This window comes from Saimiri boliviensis, chromosome 14 (genome assembly GCF_048565385.1).
Source record: "Saimiri boliviensis isolate mSaiBol1 chromosome 14, mSaiBol1.pri, whole genome shotgun sequence".
NCBI lineage: Eukaryota > Metazoa > Chordata > Mammalia > Primates > Cebidae > Saimiri > Saimiri boliviensis.
Genome location: NC_133462.1, coordinates 83457702 through 83480475, shown reverse-complemented (window position 1 = coordinate 83480475; position 22774 = coordinate 83457702). Strand labels below are relative to the sequence as shown.

The 22774-nt window shown below is 44.0% G+C and overlaps 1 protein-coding gene and 1 non-coding gene across 3 annotated transcripts in view; one reads left to right on the top strand and one right to left on the bottom strand.

Moving 5' to 3' along the window:
- The window catches only part of RBM34 (RNA binding motif protein 34), a 30854-nt gene extending 10497 nt beyond the window's left edge, over positions 1 to 20357 (top strand). For both annotated transcript variants that reach the window (XM_039464334.2, XM_039464332.2), the window contains 6 exons: positions 3047 to 3090; positions 12777 to 12860; positions 13650 to 13713; positions 15496 to 15535; positions 15799 to 15917; positions 20014 to 20357. In XM_039464334.2, coding sequence (XP_039320268.1) covers positions 3047 to 3090; positions 12777 to 12860; positions 13650 to 13713; positions 15496 to 15535; positions 15799 to 15917; positions 20014 to 20298 — 636 coding nt within the window. In that variant the 3' untranslated portion in view covers positions 20299 to 20357. The remainder of the gene's footprint in view (positions 1 to 3046; positions 3091 to 12776; positions 12861 to 13649; positions 13714 to 15495; positions 15536 to 15798; positions 15918 to 20013) is intronic.
- LOC120362099 (U4 spliceosomal RNA) lies at positions 4275 to 4415 on the bottom strand. The gene has a single exon (XR_005578096.1). It is a non-coding gene; the product is annotated as a U4 spliceosomal RNA (small nuclear RNA).
- Positions 20358 to 22774: the final 2417 nt, after the last annotated feature.

Genomic DNA, 22774 nt, shown 5'->3' with positions numbered 1-22774 from the left:
CTTTGGGTGACACATTATCCTGGGTGTCTTGCTAGCATCATGATTTCAGTATGTCTGCTTACCTCCATCTATTCTCACCCCAACCCTATGCTGCCTACTGATTTTTGTACAGTATTTAGTGGCACCCAGGCTGCAGGTTTTGTGGTTGCCTTTGACTCTTCATTGGCGCACTCATGCTAGTGTTTGCCATCCCTGCCTGTTTTTCAACTGTGATTTCATCCTAATATGAGTCATTTCTTTCTGTTTTCCTTATCCTACCTGAGTTCTCATTACATCCTGTCAGAATAGTCACGGAGACCTATTATAGTTCCTACCTTCAATCTTCCTCTAATTTGTCCCACAAAACACTGTCAACTCAGTCTTTCTGAAGCTCTTCTTCCCGGAACCTTTGCCCTTTCCCCCACCCTGCATTAATGTCACCCCCTCCACACACAGCCCCCTCAGGTTCCCCTACACATACCTCACTGGGCCTGCTATTGCCTTCTCCCCTTTGGGGAGCTTGCCCTGATTCTCCCCAGACTCTAGGCTACCAGTGTGTCCCGGCTGTGAGTTCTGCAGCACCCATCCTTCATTAATGTACTTAGTACACTCCACTGAGATTGCTGTTTGCCTCCTCCACCAGACTGTAAGCTGTGATTACAGATACTCTGTCTTACTGTTCCTTGGGTTACCAGCACCTGTGCATTGTGTTAATTATTCTCACTGTCAGTGAAATACATCTTAATTCTTAGCCTGACAGTTCTCCAGTGTGGCCCCGCCCCTCCTATGTTCCTCCACACATGGGTTTTCTCAGCTTTGTCCCTTTGCCAGTCATTTGTTTTGCATAGAATCCCTCCTTAAGGTACCATTTTTGTCTATGAAAGTACTGTCTATTTTCACTATGCGTCTAAAGTGTCCCTTCAAGGTTTTCTGATACTTTATATCATTAAATGATATTTTTCCCTTTACATTATTCTTTTACTTTATTGCCTTGTGTTATACTTATTCATTAATATCTTCAATGACTGGATGTAGGCCACGTGCAGTGGCTCATGCCTGTAACGCAGCACTTTGGGAGGCCAAGGCAAATCACTTGAGTTCAGAAGTTTAAGGCCTGCCTGGCCAACATGGCAAAACGCCGTTTCTACTAAAAATACAAAAACTAGCTGGGCATCGGAGCGGGCATCTGTAATCCCAGCTACTCGGGAGGCTGAGGTGGTAGAATCACTTGAATCTGGAAGGCGAAGGTTGCAGCGAGCTGAGATTATGCCACTACACTCCAGCCTGGGTGACAGAGTGAGGCTCTGTCTCAAAAACTAACAAACAAAAAGATACAAAAGCAGGGGCCGGGCGCGGTGGCTCAAGCCTGTAATCCCAGCACTTTGGGAGGCCGAGGCGGGTGGATCACGAGGTCAAGAGATCGAGACCATCCTGGTCAACACGGTGAAACCCCATCTCTACTAAAAATAAGAAACATAAGCTGGGCATGGTGGCACGTGCCTGTAATCCCAGCTCCTCAGGAGGCTGAGGCAGGAGAATTGCCTGAACCCAGGAGGCGGAGGTTGCGGTGAGCCGAGATCGCGCCATTACACTCCAGCCTGGGTAACAAGAGCGAAACTCCATCTCAAAAAAAAAAAAAAAGATACAAAAGCAAACAAATAACGGGATGTAGACCCTGTGTGGAAGGCACCCAGTAAATGTGTTTTGATGATGTCATTCACATGTTGATTATTCATTCAGATGTTTGTTGATTATTCATTTGGACTTTTTTTTGTTTGTTTGAGACAGAATCTCACTCTATCGCCTAGGCTGGAGTGCGTGGCGCAATCTCGGCTCACTTCAACCTCCATCTTCCGGGTTCGAGCGATTCTCCTGCCTCAGCTTCCCAAGTAGCTGGGATTACAGGCGCCTGCCACTGTACTCAGCTAATTTTTGTATTTTTACTACAGATGGGGTTTCACCATCTTGTTTTACCATTTTGTTCAGGCTGGTATTGAACTCCTGGCCTTATGATCCACCCACCTTGGCCTCCCAAAGTGCTGGGATTACAGGTGTGAGCCACTGCACCCAGCCTTGTTTGGACATTTCTATGTCTTGTATTTTTTTTTTTTTTTTTTGAGATTTGAGAGCTTGAATAGGTTAGCAATTTGAGCAAGACAAACTGCAAACAGAAGAAAGAGTTAAAATTTCTTAGTTTTACTATGTCAACTATCAGGTTACTGAGAAGGAAAATAAGTTTTCCAGAAAAGATTTATCATAACTGCCCTAAATGGCATTTACATTCGAGACGCTCCTAGATTGTGAACTTGCAGGGTTGGTATCTTTTATGTTGTCTTACGTTATTCGTCAGTTTAGTTAGACATACCAAAAATTGTATTTGAGCCAGGCGCAGTGGCTCATGCCTGTAATCCCAGCACTTTTGGAGGCTGAGGAGGTTAGATCATGAGGTCATGAGTTCGAGAGCGGTCTGACCAACGTGGTGAAATCCTGTCTCTACTAAAAATACAAAAATTAGCTGGGCATGGTGGCACGCGCCTGTAATCCCAGCTACTTGGGAGGCTGAGGCAGGAGAATCATTTGAACCTGGGAGGCGGAGGTTGCAGTGAGCTGAGATCGCTCCACCTCACTCCAACCTGGGTGCCAGAGCACGACTCCATCTCAAAATAAATAAATAAATAATTAAATAGATAAAATACATTGTATCAGAATACACGATAAAATGTTAATTTATAAAGTTATTTTTCCTTAAATTTTTCATGTATCTTTCACTATCAGTGTCTCTTCCTAGCATCCTCCCTGTTTGAGTCATCTGACACAGTTTAAGAGCCCAGTATCTTAACTTTTGTCTCAGTTTTTGTTAAATATGCGTACGATGCTGTCGTTGGACAAGCTTATCCTAAGCCACAAGCTTCATTTTATATAACATTAGGATGATTATTTTTTATTTATTTCCCTAGAATGTTTTTGATCACAGTGTACTGGAGTTGAATATCTAGACTTGTTAAAATATTAATTTGAAGTAATATTTTAAATATTGTCTTTAATACTTTTTTTTTTCTCTTAAAAGATTCCAGCAGAGGGAACTCTATCCAAAAAGTTGGCAGCAATAAAGTAAGTCTATAATTAGAGGAAGGGAGTCACCTTAAACTTTCTTCCTTTTTGGCTATAGAGTAAGACTAGTTCTTTTTTTTTTTGAGACAGAGTTTCGCTCTTGTTACCCAGGCTGGAGTGCAATGGGGCGATCTCGGCTCACCGCAACCTCCGCCTCCTGGGTTCAGGCAATTCTCCTGCCTCAGCCTCCTGAGTAGCTGGGATTACAGGCACGAGCCACCATGCCCAGCTAATTTTTTGTATTTTTAGTAGAGACGGGGTTTCACCATGTCGATCAGGATGGTCTCGAACTCTCGACCTCGTGATCCACCCGCCTCGGCCTCCCAAAGTGCTGGGATTACAGGCTTGAGCCACCGCGCCCGGCAAGACTAGTTCTTAACAATTTTTTTTTTTTTTTTTTTTTTTTGAGACGGAGTTTCGCTCTTGTTACCCAGGCTGGAGTGCAATGGCGCGATCTCGGCTCACTGCAACCTCCGCCTCCTGGGTTCAGGCAATTCTCCTGCCTCAGCCTCCTGAGTAGCTGGGATTACAGGCATGTGCCAACATGCCCAGCTAATTTTTTGTATTTTTAGTAGAGACGGGGTTTCACCATGTTGACAAGGATGGTCTCGATCTCTCGACCTCGTGATCCACCCACCTCGGCCTCCCAAAGTGCTGGGATTACAGGCTTGAGCCACCGCGCCCGGCCTAGTTCTTAACAATTTAATAGATTTTTATTAATGTATTTGGATAATAGAGCATGCTTGACTGTTTTCTTTCTGTATTTAAGAGCCTTTAAATTTGTCACGTTTTTCTTTAATCCATAATGTAAATTGTAGAGTCATAGAAAGTATCACTAGAAAATGAGCCATGAGAAATTTCAAGAATGTTTTTAGTGTTTGGAAAAGAATGTAAAGCTTCATCCCTAAATTTTCTCATACAGTTTACAAATGCTATATTTCCTGTGTTTTTCCAGAGATAATTCATGTTTGCTTGTGTTGTCACCTAGGTGTACTGCCAGCCTATAACCACTTGATGTTCTCGGAGGGTTTTGGACCATACTGGTAGTGGCTTGTTTCCAGTGCTCAGGGGATGTTTTTGTTCCCCATTCAGTGTCAGGAATGAAACATATAAGTCTCCTTGTTCACCCTTCCATATGGAAGGCTTATTTTTTATTTAGCTTCAGGGTTTTTTTGAAAAATCAGTCTCCACAGAGACTGTCAAAAATTGCCAGTGCTGACTGTATTGCAAGTCGTCACAGCGGGTTATTGGGAAAAGTTTTCAATTAGCAATAATCGCGCCTCGGATAAACCTCATTGACTACGATACTGCCACTGCACAAAGCTGTAAGCTTCAGTTGTATGTGGGTTTCCTGTTAGTCTCACATCTTGGGTATTTTTTCTCTTAATGATACATGAAATGAAGAAGTTTATAAGCAGAGATTTCTTTTTTTTTTTTTTTTTTTTTTTTGAGACGGAGTTTCTCTCTTGTTACCCAGGCTGGAGTGCAATGGCGCGATCTCGGCTCACCGCAGCCTCCGCCTCCTGGGTTCAAGCAGTTCTCCTGCCTCAGCCTCCCGAGTAGCTGGGACTACAGGCACTCACCACCATGCCCAGCTAATTTTTGTATTTTCAGTAGAGACGGGGTTTCACCATGTTGACCAGGATGGTCTCGATCGCTAGACCTCGTGATACACCTGCCTCGGCCTCCCAAAGTGCTGGGATTATAGGCGTGAGCCACCATGCCCCACTACTTTTTCTGTTTTTAGTAGGGACAGTGTTTTGCCATGTTGACCAGGATGGTCTCCATCTCTTGACCTCGTGATCCACCCGCCTCGGCCTCCCAAAGTGCTGGGATTACAGGCTTGAGCCACCGTGCCCAGCCTGTTTGGTTTATTTTTTAACATTCAAGATCATGCTCTGTCACCCAGGCTGGAGTGTAGTGGCAAGATCTTAGCTCACTGAAGCCTTAAACTTTTGGGCTCAAGTGATGCTCCCATCTCAGCATCCCAAGTAGCTGGAACTACACCTGGCTAATTTATTTTATTTTATTTTAGAGACAGAGTCTTATTGTGTTTCTCAGGCTAGTCTTGAACTCCTGACTTCAAGAAATCCTCTTGCCTTAGTCTTCTTTTTTTTTTTTTTTCTGAGACAGAGTTTCACTCTTGTTACCCAGGCTGGAGTGCAATGGCACGGTCTCGGCTCACCGCAACCTCCGCCTCCTGGGTTCAGGCAATTCTCCTGCCTCAGCCTCCCGAGTAGCTGGGATTACAGGCACGCACCACCATGCCCAGCTAATTTTTTGTATTTTTAGTAGAGACGGGGTTTCACCATGTTGACCAGGATGGTCTCGATCTCTTGACCTCGTGATTCACCCGCCTCGGCCTCCCAAAGTGCTGGGATTACAGGCTTGAGCCACCACGCCCGGCTTAGTCTTCTAAAGTAGTGAGATTACAGGGGTGAGCCACTGCTTTTTTGTTGTTTTTAAGTTAAAATTTAATTATGGCCTCGTGTGGTGGATCACAACTGTTATCCCAGCACTTTGGGAAGCTGAAGTGGGCGGATCATTTGAGGCCAGGAGTTCCAGACCAGCCTGTCCAACATGGCAAAACACTGTCCCTACTAAAAACAGAAAAAGTAGTGGGGCATGGTGGCACATGCCTGTATTCCCAGCTGCTTGGGAGGCTGAGGCAAGAGAATCGCTTAAATCTAGGACACGAGGGTTACAGTGAGCCGAGATCATGCCACTGCACTGCAGCCTGGGTGACAGAATGAGACTCTGCCTCAAAATAAATAAATAAATACAATTTAATTATACACCTTTTCTCTAGTCAGCCAATTCCCTACTCTAGGCAAATGTTTTTAGTTTCTTGAGTAAGCTTCTAGAGACATGTTATGCATTTACAAACTGATATGCATACGTGTTCTTCTCACATAAAACTGTTTAACTCGATGGTATTCAGCATATACGCTACTCCACACCTTCCCTTTTTCTACTTGGTACAACTTGGAGATCTGTTTGTATTGGTGTGAAAGTGATTAATTTTAGAGCATTTTTAAAAATGTTCTTTTTCTTAGAGTATTCTCTAAAGTGTGCCTTAATTTATTTTACCAAATCTCCCATTGATGGGCATAAAGTTTCTTCCCAGTCTCATGGCCATTACAAATAATGCCAGAGGCTGGGTGCAGTGGCTCACGCCTGTAATCCCAGCACTGTGGGAGGCCAAGGTGGGCAGATGACTTCAGACCAGGACCAGCCTCAGCAAAATGGCAAATCCCATCTCTACAAAAAATTAGCTGGGCATGATGGTGTGCACTGTAGTCCCAGCTACTTGGGAATCAGATGAAGGAACACCTGAGCTCAGGAGGTGGAGGCGTTGTGATTGCGCCACTGTACTCCAGCCTTGGTGATAGAGTGAGACCTTGTCTTAAAAAAAAAAAAAAAAAAAAAAAAATCCTGTTGTAATACTTTAGCTGGGCATGGTGGCACATGTCTGTAGTCCCAGCTACTTGGGAGGCTGGTGTGGGATGATGACTTGAGCCCAGGAATTTGAGGCTGCATAAACCACTGCACTGTAGCATGAGCAGCAGAGCAAGATCCTGTCTCAAACAAACCAAACAAATAATGTTGGAGTAAATGAGCGACCTGGTACTTAGGTAATTTTGCACATAAGCTAAACTTTCCTGTAGGATAAACCTCAGCAGTGGCATTCCTCAGTCAGAAGGGTATTTGCATTCATAATTTTGACTGCTGTCTCATAGAGATTGCAGCCTATTTATAGTTCCACATTTTTACCAACAGTAAAGTTTTTTACTTTACAAAAACAGTTTGTTGGCCAGGGAAGGTAGCCTGTGCCTGTAATCCCAGCACTTTGGGATGCTGAGGTGGGTAGAGTGCTTAAGCCTTAGAGTTTGAGATCAGCCTGGGCAACATGAGGAGAACCCCTCTCTATAAAGAACTACAACAGGGTCAGGCGTGGTGGTTCACGCCTGTAATCCCAGCACTTTGGGAGGCCGAGGCGGGTGGATCACGAGGTCAAGAGATCGAGACCAACCTGGTCAACATGGTGAAACCCCGTCTCTACTAAAAATACAAAAAATTAGCTGGGCATGGTAGTGCATGCCTGTAATCCCAGCTCGGGAGGCTGAGGCAGGAGAATTGCCTGAACCCAGGAGGCGGAGGCTATGGTGAGCCGAGATCGCACCATTGCACTCCAGCCTGGGTAACAAGAGTGAAACTCCATCTCCAGAAAAAACAAAAAAGAACTACAACAATTAGGATGGGCGAAGTGGCTCACACCTGTAATCCCAGCACTTTGGGAGGACAAGATGGGCGGATCACCTGAGGTCAGGAGTTCAAGACCAGCCTAGCCAACATGGTGAAACCCTATCTCTACTAAAAATACAAAAATTAGCCAGCTGTGGTGGTGGGCTCCTGTAATCCCAGCTACTCGGGAGGCTGAGGCAGGGGAATTGCTTGAACCCAGGAGGCGGAGGTTGCAGTGAGCCGAGATCCTGCCGTTGCACTCCAGCCTGGGCGACAAGCAAAACTTTGTCTCAAAAAAAAAAAAGAAATACAAAAATTAGCTGGTGAAGGTGGTGCACACCTGTAGTCCGGCTACTCTGGGGACTGAGGTGGAAGGATCACTTGAGCCTGGAGAGTGGAGGCTGCAGTGAGCCATGATTACAGCATTACTCTCCAGCCTGGATGACAGAGTGAGACCCCATCTCAAAAAGAAAATTAAAAGTATGTTTTTGAGCTTTTTGATTATTGGAAACCTGATAAATAAGTGTGGTATTTCTTTTCTTTTTTTCTTTCCTTGAGACGGAGTCTTGCTCTGTCACCAGGCTGGAGTGCAGTGGCACGATCTCGGCTCACTGCAACTCCACTTCCCAGGTTCAAGTGATTCTTTTGCCTCAGCCTCCTGAGTAGCTGGGACTACAGGCAGGCGCCACCATGCCCAGCTAATTTCTGTATTTTTAGTAGAGATGGGGTTTCACCATATTGGCCAGGCTTATCTCAAACTTCTCACCTTGTAATCCGCCCACCCTGGCCTCCCAAAGTGTTAGGATTACAGGCATGAGCCACCTCGCCTGGCTGTGCTTTCTTTTGTTTGAGTTGTTAGTCATACTGATGTGTGGAATGTTAATAAAATCAGCCTTTTGTGACAGGAGTCACAAAAGGCTGATTTTTTCTCTATTTGTCATTTGCTTTTTATTTTATTTTTGAAAGACAATCTTACTTTGTTCTCCAGCAGAAGTGCAGTGACTCAGTCACAGCCCACTATAACTTGGAATTCTTGGGCTCAGGTAATCTTTCTGCCTCAGTCTCCGGAGCAGCTGGGACTATAGGTGCACACCACCACACCCCAACTTGTTAGCGTTTTGATTTGGCTTATGGGAAATTTTGCCATGTAAAACTTGTTTCCTTTTTCTTATAGCCAAAATTTTTAAAACTTTTTTTTAAACTTTGTTAAAGCTACCTCCAGTAAACTGCACATATTTGACATGTACAATTTAATTATGATTTTGACATATGTAGGCAATCTTGAAATCACTGCCATAGTCCAGATACTGAACATATCACCTCAAGTTTCTTCCTGACCCTTTGCAATATGTCCCCCTACCTCTGTCCTCAGGCAGCCACTCACTTGCTTTCTGTCTGTATGTGTTAGTTTGCCTTTTCCAGAATTTTATGTAAGTGGACTCATCATACAGGATGTACTCTTGTCTAATTTGCTCAGCATAGTGATTTTGAGGTTTGTTTTTTTGTGGGGGAGGGTTGTTGGGGGTCGGTGGGGGACAGGATCTTGTGCTGTCACCCAGGCTGGAGGTGGCACAGTCATGGCTCACGGCAGCGTTGATCACCCGAGCTCAAGCAGTTCTCCTGAATAGCTGGGACTACAGGTGCTCACCACCATGCCAGGCTGATTTTTAAAGTTTTTAGTAGAGCCAAGGTGTCCCTATTGTTGCCAAGCTGGTCTGGAACTCCTGAGCTCAAGCAACCCTCCTGCCTTTGCCTCCCAAAGTGTTGGAATTACAGGCTTGAGCCACTGTGCTCTTCTGAGATTTGTTCTTATTATTGCAATGCATTGGTAATTTATTCGATTGTATTGCACTCATAATCCATTGTATGGCAGTACCATTTGTTTATCCATTCACTGTTTCATTTTGTTATCTCCACTTGAAGTGAGTCTCTTGACTCAGCCTCCTGATTAACTGGGATTACAGACACACACCACCATGCTTGGCTAATTACTTTGTATTTTTAGTAGAGATGGGGTTTTGCCACGTTGGCCAGGTTAGTCTCGAACTCCTGAATCTGCCTGCCTTGGCCTGCCAAAGTTCTGGGATTACAGGCATGAGCCACCACGCCCGGCTTCATTCACTAGTTTTTGAACATTCAGGTTATTTCAGCCTTTGGCTACTATGCATAAAAATGCTAAAAATACTTGGGTGCAGATCATTTCTCTTGAGAAGCTGCCTGGTCGGATTTTATGGTATGTTTTAACTTTCTAGGAAGCTGCAAAATGTTTTCCAAAGTGCTTGTACCATTTTACATTTCCACCAACTAGATAAGAATGTCAGTTCCTCACCAGCATTTGGCATTGTCATTTAATTTTAGCCATTCTAGAAGTTTGTCAACCACAGTGACTAAAGGTGTTAAGCATCTTATGTGCTTACTATTTGTATCTATTCTTTGGTGAAATGTTGGTACGAAAATTTTGCCCATTTTTTTTAGTGACTTTTAAATTATTTTTATATAATTGTAAGGAGTTCTTTATGTATTATAGATATAATACTTTTTCCTGCTATGTGTGTTTCAGATACTTTGCTCCCATTTGTGGCTGGCTTTTTTAGAGATGTCTTATTCTTGTCTTTTTTTTTTTTTTTTTTTTTTTTTTTGGAGATGTCTTGCTCTGTCACCAGGCTGGAATGCAGTGGCGCAATTCCAGTTCACTGCAGCCTCTGCCTCCTGGGTTCAAGCAATTCTCCTGCCTCAGCCTCCCAAGTGGCTAGGACTATAAGCGCCTGGCTCCATGCCCGGCTAATCTATGTATTTTTAGAGGAGACGGGGTTTCACCATGTTGGCCAGGCTGGTTTCAAACTCCTAACCTCAGATGATCTGCTCACCTCAGCCTTCCAGAGTGCTAGGATTACAGATGTGAACCACCGGGCATGGCCAGAGGTGTGTCTTAAAGATTGAAACTTTTAAGTTTTCTGGAAGATCTCATTTACAGAGTGCTGTTGTTGGCCAGGCGGCTCACACCTGTAATCCCAGCACTTTGGGAGGCCAATGTGGTAAAAACCTGTCTCTACTAAAAATACAAAAATTAGCTGGGTGTGGTGGTGCACACCTATAGTCCCAGCTACTCGGGAGGCTGAGGCAGGAGAATTGCTTGGACCTGGGAGGTGGAGGCTGTAGCGAGCTGAGATCGTGCCACTGCACTCCAGCCTGGGCTACAAGAGTGAAACTTCGTCTCAAAAAAAAATTGGGAAGGGGGTGCTGTTGTTTGTCAGTTGGCTTGATAGTCTGGTGGGAGTGGGTGCAGCCGGGTCTCTGCTGTCCTGTCTTACTGTTTCTGTGTCTCAGGAGTGCACCTGATCAGTGCCTCTTTCCTGGGGCAGCCAAGCTGTGCCAAATGCCTTGTACCTTTGGTGGGGATTGTGGAGAGGATGTTTCCCATCTCTCCCCCAGTAGCTGGACTCCTCCCTTCCTCCAGCTGTAGGCGTCTTCTCTGTGCCCTGGAGTGACAGGGTTTGCCATTCTTCCCCTAGCAGCTTAGCCTTCTCCTCAGTCGGGAGAAGAATCCAGGTGGGGCTTTGTGCCTTTTCCACATTTTGTCCATTCCCTTCTCCAGGCCTGCAGCACCGATGGCTGCGATCTCAGTCTTTCCCACTGAGTGGAGGCCAGTGGGGCAGATCCTAGGGCTGGGTGAACACTCCTGCATCAGCAACCTCCAGGGCTTCCGTTTCAGGCCCAGCTCTGGGGTTTTTAGTGAGATCATGGCTTGAATCTTTCCTCCTTGTCTGGTGTCCAGCATTTTGCCCCTGTGCTTGGCCACCATAGAGCCAGTAGAGCCAGTCCTTCCTCTGTCTCCCCTTGGAGGGAGCGGGCCTGTCCTTAGCTTCCAGGCTGCTAGGTTTCCCCGAGACTTCAGCTCTCTGATGGCTGTGACAAACGTTATGATGCTGTGGGTTATGTGGTTTCTTCTTACTGGTAAGGGCAGGAGTGATGTACTCTCTGGCTTCCTACATTCTAGGTGGAAGCGGAACTGCAACATTTATTCCTGGGGATACACTAGGATGTGTTGGATTTGGATGTTGTCAGCAGCCGTGTGTTGTGTGAAAGAGCAGGGCTCTAGAGTCAGCTAGACTTGGTTTCAGTCCTTGGCCAGCCACTTGCTGCCTTTTCATCATAGTCATGTACCTCTTTCAGACTCAGCTTCCAGATTCATAAACTTAGAAAATACACTCATGTTGGAGATGAGAGATTAAATACATAAAATGTCTAGCGGAGTGTCTGGTATACATTAGGCATTCAATAAATCACAGCTGGTTTAATCAATACAAAAGTGTTAGTATAGTGTTTCCTTACAGAATGCCATGAGTCATGTCAGTCACTATCTTCCAGATCCCTTCTTGATGATACTCAGTTGTATAGTAGCATTTTTCTTTGTAGCAGTAGGTGGATGTCTTCAGGGAAGATCTGTGTTCATGACTATGTCCTTTTTGCTAACTTATCACATCCAAATTCTATCACCATTTTGCAAACCTCGTGAATTAATGAGTTTAGGCGTTGAGTAGCACCAGCTGCAGTGATTCACAGAAGAGTAAAAACCAGTCATAACATGTCTCCCTTGAAAGAACAGAGCACCTACTGACAGTCCTGACAAAGGGGTCAACTCTGAGTCTGATCCAACCTTTGGATGCAGCTGTCAGTTTACAAGAAATATCGGGGACAAAGGTTTGTGTTGAGCTACTTGATAAGCTTACACTCACAAAATCTAGGCTGTGGAGAATTGTGCAGGCCAAACAGTGAGATAAAGAGATGCAGGGAAAATTCTGTAAATTAAACAAGATTCAAAAGACATACTAAGTCAAAAGAACAGACATGACCAAAGTATAATATCTAAGACACTTGGCTAATAAAACCACAAAGATGTGCAGGGAAGTAGTTCCTATAAAAATGGGAATGGTGGTTGCCTTTGGAGGGAAGGAGGAGCTGCAGCTGGAGAGGGCCACAGAGGGGCTTCTGAGTGGGCTGTGAGGCACGTTGAGCTCTTGTTAATTTGCTCAGCTATACATGGTTTGTGCACTCTTCTATATGGGTGTTTTATTTTACAGTAGAGGAAAACTCATGTCTTTCACAACTGTTTATTTGTGTGTTATATACGGAGCTGCAGTTAAGATGGTTTTAGTCCTTGTGTGGTTCTCAGGGATTCACATACATGGTCCATTTGTTTTTTTCATGGTTATGACTCCTAAGAAAGTGTGGATTGTGTCTCCACCGATATCTTCATAAGTTGCGTGTTATTTTTGAGTTATTACTAAATGTTTATTCAAAGAGATGAAATTTCCACCCAAGAATTCTTGTCATGTGTGTTAAGAGTTGAAAAGAAGCTGGATTTTTTTCTAGTAACTTTGAGGCTAACAAACTTTACCTTGTCTCTCTCTTTTTTTTTTTTTTTTTTTTTTTGGGTGTAGACGTAAAATTCATCCTGACCAGAAAAATATTAATGCCTATGTTGTGTTTAAGGATGAGAGTGCTGCCACACAAGCATTGAAAAGGTAATTTTATCCCTGAGGTTTGAACAGAATAATTGTCCTATAAGTATCTATGAATGTATGAGGTTTTTTGTTTTGTTTTTTTTTTGAGATGGAGACTCGATCTGTTTCCCAGGCTGAAGTGCAGTGGTGTGATCTTGGCTCACTGCAACCTCCACCTCCCAGGTTCAAGCGATTCTCCTGCCTTAGCCTCCCAAGTAGCTGGGCATGCACCACCACGCCTGGCTAATTTTTGTGTTTTTAGTAGAGATGGGGTTTCACCATATTGGTCAGGCTGGTCTTGAACTCCTGACCTCATGATCTGCCTGCCTTGTCCTCCCAAAGTGCTGGAATTACAGGTGTGAGCCACCAGTCCTGGCCTGAGTACTTTTTTTAATTCTTTTCTTTCACTTTAGCATAGATGTTTTAATAATTGAGTGCTCGCCGGGAGCGGTGGCTCAAGCCTGTAATCCCAGCACTTTGGGAGGCTGAGGCGGGTGGATCACGAGGTCGAGAGATCAAGACCATCCTGGTCAACATGGTGAAACCCCGTCTCTACTAAAAATACAAAAAACTAGCTGGGCATGGTGGCGCGTGCCTGTAATCCCAGCTACTTAGGAGGCTGAGGCAGGAGAATTGCCTGAGCCCAGGAGGCGGAGGTTGCAGTGAGCCAAGATCGCGCCATTGCACTCCAGCCTGGGTAACAAGAGCGAAACTCCGTCTCAAAAAAAATAAATAAATAAATAAAAAATAAAAAAAAATAATTGAGTGCTCATTTTTAACAACCATTTTCCCTTTTTATTTATAATATAGAAATGGGGCCCAAATTGCAGATGGATTTCGTGTTAGAGTTGATCTCGCATCTGAGACCTCATCTGTAAGTAGTACTTGGTTTGTTTAAGGAATGAGAGCTTTGTAGAGAGAAATCTTTCCTTCTAGGCTTTTCCTCAAAGGGGCTGGAATCAGCAGTGTGAGGGAAGCTCAGAAGGAAACAGCCTATGTCCTCTGTGGCTAGAGTTGATGGCAAGAGAGGCACAAGGACTGAGGTCAACATTAGCTTCAAAAACGTAGTCCTAGCTGGGCACAGTGGCTCATACCTGTAATCCTAACATTTTGGGAGGCCAAGATGGGAGGATCACTGGAGCCAGGAGTTCAAGAACAGCCTGGGCAATATAGCAAGACACCACCTTTACAAAATAAAAAAATTAGGCAAGTGTGTGGTGCATGCCAGTAGTCCCAGCTACTCATAAGGCTGAGGTTGGAGGATCACCTGAGCCTAGGAGTTTGAGGCTGCAGTGGGCTGTGATGGTGCCACTGCATTCCAGCCTGGCAAACAGAGGGAGACCCTGTTTCTTAAAAAGAAACGAAAACATAGTCCTCTTCCATTTGAAGTATGTCCCCTACCTACCATTAGCTCAAATAATTATAATTAGGTCAAAAGGTACATTGGACATCATCTGGTCTAACACTTCAGTTTGTAGACCGAGGTCTCAAAAGTTCAGTGATTCATTAGACAGCTTTAATACAGACTCTGTCAGAGATACAGTTCTAAGACCGTCTCAGCTTCCTAGGAGCTGACAGTATACAGTAGAAAGTATCAGAGCGATGAGTCGTGTCACTGTCGTATAAGTACTGTTATTAATGCACAGGATGATTTGTCAGCTCAGGGTTGGCTTGCTTGACTTGGGGATGTGCCAGCAAGAAGGGACAAGGAAGGTTTCCAGGGGAGTAAATGTCATAATAGTCTTGAAAGATGAGGAGATAGAACGTAACCTGTGGAGAAATGGGGATGAAAAAAGAAAGAGGAGGAGACTTCTGTAGACCAAAAATGTTGTAAAGGTTGCAGGCTATGTCTGGGCAGAAATAAACAGTATAAATGGTAAGGATAGAAACTAATTTGCTCAGGGGATGGCAAGAGCTTGATACGGTTATTAGGTGGGTAGAATGTGTAAGAGTTGCTGTTGGACAAATAGAAGCCAAATCATGAAGACCTCGTCTACCTTGCTTCTAAACTCAGAGTGACATGACCAGATTTGGATTTGGTAGAGGTGCCTAGAAATGAATGAAGGACAGTTATAACGGTTCACCCACAGAAACATAAGAGTACATTTCTGTCGATATCAGAGCAACTTAGTGGAGAAATGACAGTGACCTGGATGAAAGCGCTGGCTTGACTTGGAGACCTAGTACCGGGTCAACAAACTGTGGTTGAGAGCCAAGTCTGCCTGCTGCCTTTTTTTGTTAATAAAGTGTTCTTTTGACACAGCCACACTCATTTGTTTGTGTATTATCTATGGGCTGTTCTCAAGGTATAATGGCAGAGTTGAGTAGTTGTAACAGATTCTACATGTCCTGCAGAGCCTGTAATATTTGCTGTCTGGCCTTTTACCAAAAGTTTGCATTCCTCCAATATAGCAAGCTCTTCCCGAGCACTGCCGTGTGGCAGTGCCAGCTGTGAACAAAAAGCCGCTCCCTCCTCTGGTACCCACACACAGTCCAGCAGGGAAGGCAGAAGAAACAGAATCAAGGAACAGTTGTGTGGTTAAATTTAAAAGTGGTGACCTGTCAGATACGGGGGGAAGGAGGGACAGGGAAGATTTGGATGACTTCCATTTTTTGGTCTAATGAGTGATTTTTATTAACTGTCTTTGTGTTTCAGAGAGACAAGAGATCCGTTTTTGTAGGGAATCTCCCTTACAGTAAGTTTATTTAAACAAAGTACAGTTAATGTTACTAAATAAATAACAAGGAAATAAGAACTGAGTAGTAACGTAATGTTTTGATGTAAGACTAATTTTAAAGCATGCAGTGTGCTTGCCGTGGCAACACAGGTACTAAAAGGTATGCCGTGTAATGACATATTTTCATGGGACCATGCTTAACTAGCAGTATTATGAAACATCTCCATTTTTCTGAGGAGCTCCCAACTCTTAACTTCCATTTTGGTTGATTTTGTTTTCAGAAGTTGAAGAATCTGCCGTTGAGAAGCACTTCCTGGACTGTGGCAGTATCATGGCTGTGAGGATTGTGAGGGACCAAGTTACAGGCGTTGGCAAAGGGTTTGGCTATGTGCTCTTTGAGGTATGGGGGATTATTGTCACTGTCCTTTGAAGTGCCCCGGAGGCATTGACACTGCTGTGTGTCATCCAGACATAACTTTCACTTCCATTCTCAAATTCCATCTTAAGAAAACTGGGCTGGGCACAGTGACTCATGCCTGTAATCCCAGCACCTTGGGAGGCTGAGACAGGTGGATCTCTTGAGCTCAGGAGTTCGAGAGCAGCCTGGCCCACATGGTGAAACCTCGTCTCCACTAAGATACAAAAGTTATTCGGGTGTGGTGGCAGATGCCTATAATCCCAGCTACTCAGGAGGCCGAGTCAGGAGAATCACTTGAATCTAGGAGTGGAGGTTGCAGTGAGCTGAGATTGCACCACTGTATTCCAGCCTGGGCCACAGAGCAAGACTTCGTCTCAAAACAAAATGAAAACAAGAAAACTGAATTCATAACCTGCCATAATATATTGCTATGACTGCACCTATCCAAAAAACATCCTACTTCTTTCTTTATACTAGTTAAGTGTTTCAGATATTGGATATTAGGACTAAAATCATTAAATCTCGTCCACCTTCTCTACAATAGAGTAAATAATTGACATTCAGGTATAAGAAAGTTTTATTCTTTGTACAAAATTAGTAATATTTAGCTCTTAATTTTTTTTTTTTTTAATGGATGAGAGGTTTATACGTTGCCCATGCTGGCCTTTAACGCCTGACCTCACCTCCTTGTGCACCAGGACAACTGGCCTGAGCCACCGCGGCTCCCTAGTTCATTAATTTTTTTTTTTTTTTTTTTTTTTTTTTTAATTTTAAAGATGGGGTTTCACCATGATGGCCAGGCCGGTCTTGAACTCCTGACCTCAGGTGATCCACCCACCTCAGCCTCCCAAAGTGCTAGGATTACAGGCGTGAGCCACCGCGCCCGGCCATTAGTTCATTAATTTTTAACCAGTGTTTCATGCCTGACAATATTAAGTAGTAAAAGAATATACAGGTCGGGCATGTTGACTCCTGACTGTAATCCCAGCACTTTGTAGGGGCTGAAACAAGAGGCTTGATTAAGGCGGGGACTTTAAGACCAGCGTGAGCAACATAGGTAGACACCGTCTCTATAAAAAAATATGTAAGTAAGGCTGGGTCAGTGGCTCGCGCCTGTAATCCCAGCACTTTGGGAGGCCAAGGCAGTTAGATCACTTGAGGCCAGGAATTCAAGACTAGCCTGGGCAATGTGGCAAAATCCCGCCTCTACAAAAAAAAAATACAAAAATCAGCTGGGCATGGTGCTGCATGCCTGTAGTACCAGTTCCTTGCAGGGCTGAGGCAGGAGGGTCACCTGAGCCTTGGGAGGTCAAGGCTGCAGTGAACCATCCAACCTGGATGGCAGAGTGAGACCCTGTCAATAAATAAATAATTGGTCACGGTAGCTGGCACCTGTGGTCCTGTCTACTCAGGAGGCTGAGGCTGGACGATTGCTTAAGAATGCACCACTTCACTCCAGCCAAAGTGACAGAGTGAGACCCTATCTCAAAACAAACAAGAGGGCCGGGCGCGGTGGCTCAAGCCTGTAATCCCAGCACTTTGGGAGGCCGAGGCGGGTGGATCACGAGGTCAAGAGATCGAGACCATCCTGGTCAACATAGTGAAACCCTGTCTCTACTAAAAATACAAAAATTAGCTGGGCATGGTGGCGCGTGCCTGTAATCCCAGCTACTCAGGAGGCTGAGGCAGGAGAATTGCCTGAACCCAGGAGGCGGAGGTTGCGATGAGCCGAGATCGCGCCATTGCACTCCAGCCTGGGTAACAAGAGCGAAACTCCGTCTCAAAAAAAAAAAAAACGGCCGGGCGCGGTGGCTCAAGCCTGTAGTCCCAGCACTTTGGGAGGCCAAGGCGGGTGGATCACGAGGTCAAGAGATCGAGACCATCCTGGTCAACATGGTGAAACCCCGTCTCTACTAAAAAATACAAAAAACTAGCTGGGCATGGTGGTGCGTGCCTGTAATCCCAGCTACTCAGGAGGCTGAGGCAGGAGGATTGCTTGAACCCAGGAGGCGGAGGTTGCAGTGAGCCAAGACCGCGCCATTGCACTCCAGCCTGGGTAACAAGAGCGAAACTCTGTCTCCAAAAAAAATAAAAAATAAAAAAATAATAATAATAATAAAAAAAAAAAAAGAAAGAACCTGTTGTCATCCCTTGGTATCCACGGCGTATTGGTTCTAGGATCCCTGTCACATAGCAAACAATGTATATATCTGCAGATGCTCAAGTTCCTTATATAAAATGGCATATTTATACAAATATATATTGTTATATATATATATAAAATAAATATTTTTGGCTGGGCGCGGTGGCTCAAGCCTGTAATCCCAGCACTTTGGGAGGCCGAGGCGGGTGGATCACGAGGTCAAGAGATCGAGACCATCCTGGTCAACATGGTGAAACCCTGTCTCTACTAAAAATACAAAAAATTAGCTGGGCGTGGTGGCGCGTGCCTGTAATCCCAGCTACTCAGGAGGCTGAGGCAGGAGAATTGCTTGAACCCAGGAGGCGGAGGTTGCGGTGAGCCGAGATCGCGCCATTGCACTCCAGCCTGGGTAACAAGAGTGAAACTCCGTCTCAAAAAAAAAAAATAAATAAATAAATAAATAAATATTTTTAAATTGTCATATTATTTGTTGTTTTCAAGTATTTTCCATTTGCGATTGGTTGAATCATCTGATACTGAAGTCATGGATTTGGGGACCTGACTGTACATATTTTGGGATGTCATAAATTTTTCTTCCCTCAGTAACAACCCATTAGTACATTTCCTTTCAGTTTTTCCTTGTCCTGCCATTTTTATAGTTGAACTTCTCTTTGTAAATATAAAATTGTGTTTACATCCTATTTTATGTTATTTCCTATTACGTAAGCATGTTCCATTGAGTGATGTAACAGAATCTATACTGTCATTTCTCTCATGTTGGACCATGGTAGAATTCTCTGTTTTTCCCTGTAATAATGAAATTGCAGTGGTTACATGTTTTTTTTTTTTTTTTTTTAAACAGTCTCACTCTGTTGCCGAGGCTGGAGTGCTATGGCACGATCTCAGCTCACTGCAGCCTCTGCCTCCCAGGCTCTAGGGATTCTCCCATCTCAATTTCCTGAGTAGCTAGGACTACAGGTGTGTGCCACCATGCCTGGCTAATTTTTATATTTTCTTGTAGAGACAGGATTTCCCCATATTTCTCAGGCTGGTCTTGAACTCTGAGTGAGTGCAAGCAGTCTATCCACCTTGGCCTCCCAAAGTGCTAGGATTATAGGTGTGAGTCACCCTGCTTGGCCTGGTTATGTTTTTCTCTCCAAAGTTTGCTTGAATTGTAGATTACTTCTTTCTGATCGATCCCCAGTAGGATATTACTAGATTAAAATGTGTTACCATTTTGAAAACTTGAGAAATGGTGACAATTGCCTGGTAGCTTTTTTAGAAAGGTTTTCACAGCTTGTGTTGCTATTGTTATATCTTGTAGTTATCTCACTGCTTCTCTGCTCCCTGTCTTCTATTACTTGATACGCTTCTAAAGCCCTTTAACAAACAGCTCATGGATATTCAGGGTTGTAAGCATTAATGGCTCTATATTAGAATAGAAGTATATTACTTGGAATATTCTCTGGAAAAAAAAAAAAAGAATAGAAGTATAACAGAATTTTGGATCTAAATGGAACCCTAGAGGGAATCTAGTCCAACATCTCAGGTACTGTAATACAGAGTTCCCTGCCCTCTCGTCACCTAATGCAGTGGGGCTTTGACAGAAAGATAGCTGTGAGAAGGTTTATTGGTTTAAAATATTGTATGTGACTAGTCTAGTTTAGAACCTCATTTTACAATGAAAAAATGAATCATATAGCATTGTGACTTAGCTGAACATTTCACACGCAGCTTGAGTGCTTCCTGGGGAAACACTGGTGAGGAGCGTGGTGGGAGACTCGGAGCATGGCGGCTGATGCACCTGGGATTGGATGGGGATTATCTGTGCAAACTGGAAAGTCGTTCTCATCAGTTAAAGTCACACTTCACTGGTTTCTTCGCAGATGGGTTTCTGGTAGAAATTAATGTATTGTGTTTTCTTTTTATTTGCAGCATACAGATTCAGTTCATCTTGCTCTGAAATTAAATAATTCTGAACTAATGGGAAGAAAACTCAGAGTCATGCGTTCTGTTAATAAAGAAAAATTAAAACAACAAAATTCAAATCCACGATTGAAGAATGTTAGTAAACCTAAGCAGGGACTTAATTTGACTTCTAAAAATGCAGAAGGACATTCTAAAAGCCTGTTTATTGGAGAGAAAGCTGTTCTCATTAAAAAGAAGAAGAAAGGACAGAAGAAAAGTAGATGCACTAAGAAACAGAGGAAACAGAAATAACCAGGAGCTGCTTTTTCTTTTCCTGCTGAGCTACTAATAAAAGTGCTGTTTTCTCCTAATCATGTGTTGAGTTGTATAATTTTTTACAGATGGTATATACAAAATGTGGACACTTCCACATTCTCAATTTATTCACATTGTAATAGTACCTCTACCTTTGAAGGGTTTGTCTTTTTTTTTTGAGACAGAGTTGTGCTCTTGTTGCCCAGGCTGGAGTGCAGTGGTGTGATTTCAGGTTATGGCAACCTCTGCCTCCCAAGTTCAGGCGCTTCTCCTGCCTCAGTCTGCTGAGTAGCTGGGATTACAGGCACCTGCCACCACACCCAGCTATTTTCTGTATTTTTAGTACAGGCGGGGTTTTACCACGTTGGCCAGGCTGGTCCGGAACTCCTGACCTCAGGTGATCCACCTGCCTTGGCCCCCTCAAGGTGCTGGGATTGAAGGCATGAGCCACCACATCTGGGCCTCCCTTTTTTTTCTTGTGCCTATTAAACCTCTGCTCTTAACCTTACTCCACATGTGCCTCTGTTCTTGCTTTCCTTGGCATGAGGAAACGAACCTTGGGTATTAGCCCAAATGACGTCGCTTCAGTATCTCACTTTGTTGCCCAGGCTGGTCTCAAATTGCTGGACTCAAGCGATCCTCCCAGCGTGCCAGGATTATAGGAATGAATAACCAGTCAATTGTAATGGGTTAGAGCTCTCAGGAACTGGGGACAAAGGCCAGCCAAATCCTGCTGTTACTAGAAAAGTGTCTGGATCCAGACCTCAACAGAGGTTTCTTGTACCTTGCTAAGAAAGAATTTGGGCCAGTCCACAGAGTAAAGTGAAAACAAGTTTATTTATAAAAAAGTAAAGAAGCCTGGGCATGGTGGCTCATACCTGTAATCTCAACACTTTGGAAGGCGGAGGCAGGTGGATCACCAGAGGTCAGGAGTTCAAGACCAGCCTGGCCAATATGGTCAAACCCTGCCTCTACTAAAAATACAAGAATTAGCCAGGCGTGGTGGCACAAACCTGTAATCCTAGCTACTAGGGAGGCTGAGGCAGGGAATTTGCTTGAACCCAGGAGACAGGTTGTAGTGAGCTGAGATTGTGCCACTGCACTCGAGCCTGGGTGACAGAGTAAGGCTCTGTCTCCAAAAAAAAAAAAAAAAAACCTGGCGCAGTGGCTCACGCCTGTAATCCCAATCCCAACACTTTGGAAGGCCGAGGTGGGCAGATCATGAGGTCAGGAGTTTGAATCCAGCCTGATCAACATGGTGAAACCCCGTCTCTACTAAAAATACAAAAATCAGCGGGGTGTGGTGGTGCGTGCCTGTAATGCCAGCCACTCAGGAGGCCGAGGCAGGAGAATCGCTTGAACCTAGGAGGCAGAGGTTGCGGTGAGCCGAGATAGCACCACTGCACTCCAGCCGGGGTGACAGAGCAAGACTCCATCTAAAAAAAAATGTGAAAGACGGGCTACTTCATAGAGTGGGGCATACCCAAAAGCAAGAGAAGGAACATGTCCACCTTAGGTACAATGCTCGTTTATAACTCAGTAAAAAAAGAATGGGGAACACGTGTGCTACTACAAGAACTTGTGACAAAGGATTGGTTTTTTGTGTTTGTTTTGAGACAAGGTCTCTCTCACTCCGTCACCCAGCTTAGAGTGTAGTGTAATCATAACTCACTGCAGCCTCGACCTCCGTGAATCAAGGGATTCGCCCTCCTCTTCCCCTGTGTAGTTGGGACCACAGATGTGAGCCACCACATCTGGCTAATTTTAAAATTTTTTTGTAGAGATAGGGTCTCTCCATGTTGCCCAGGCTGGTGTTGAACTCTTGGGCTCAAGCTCTCTGCCCATCTGGGCCTCCCAAATTGCTGGGATTACAGGTGTGAGACACTGCACCCCTTCTTTGTAAAAGGACTGTTAATTCTGTGTAACTACTGTCTACTGCAAGAATCGATACTATTCTTAAAGCGAAAATTAAGAATTGTTTTGTTGTTTTTTTTTCTATTTTTTTATTTTCTTTTTTAATTTATTTGATTTCTTTTGTTCTTAAGATAACGGGACATCAGGACATTACCTGGGTCTGTTAGGTAAACATTTATTAACTTGTTCTCTTCCCTGTAAATATCCTGTGATCAAGAATGCCAAACTTTCTGGGAATGTGTCCCAGTGGGTCTCAGCTCATTTTACTCAGTCCCTATTCAAGGTAAAGTAACTCTGGTTCCAATGCCTTTGACACAGGTGCTTGACTTCTTTACCCCTCAACTTTATGCCTGCTTTCTGCCCACGGTTTTCCTTGCCAGAATATCTTAACTTTGATCATACATATATATATATAGCACATATATACATATACGTATATGTATATATAATATATACACGGTTTTGTCAGACTGTCTTAACTTTGATCTCTATATATCATATACACATGTACATATATAATATGTATCTCATATATATATATACACACATACACACACAC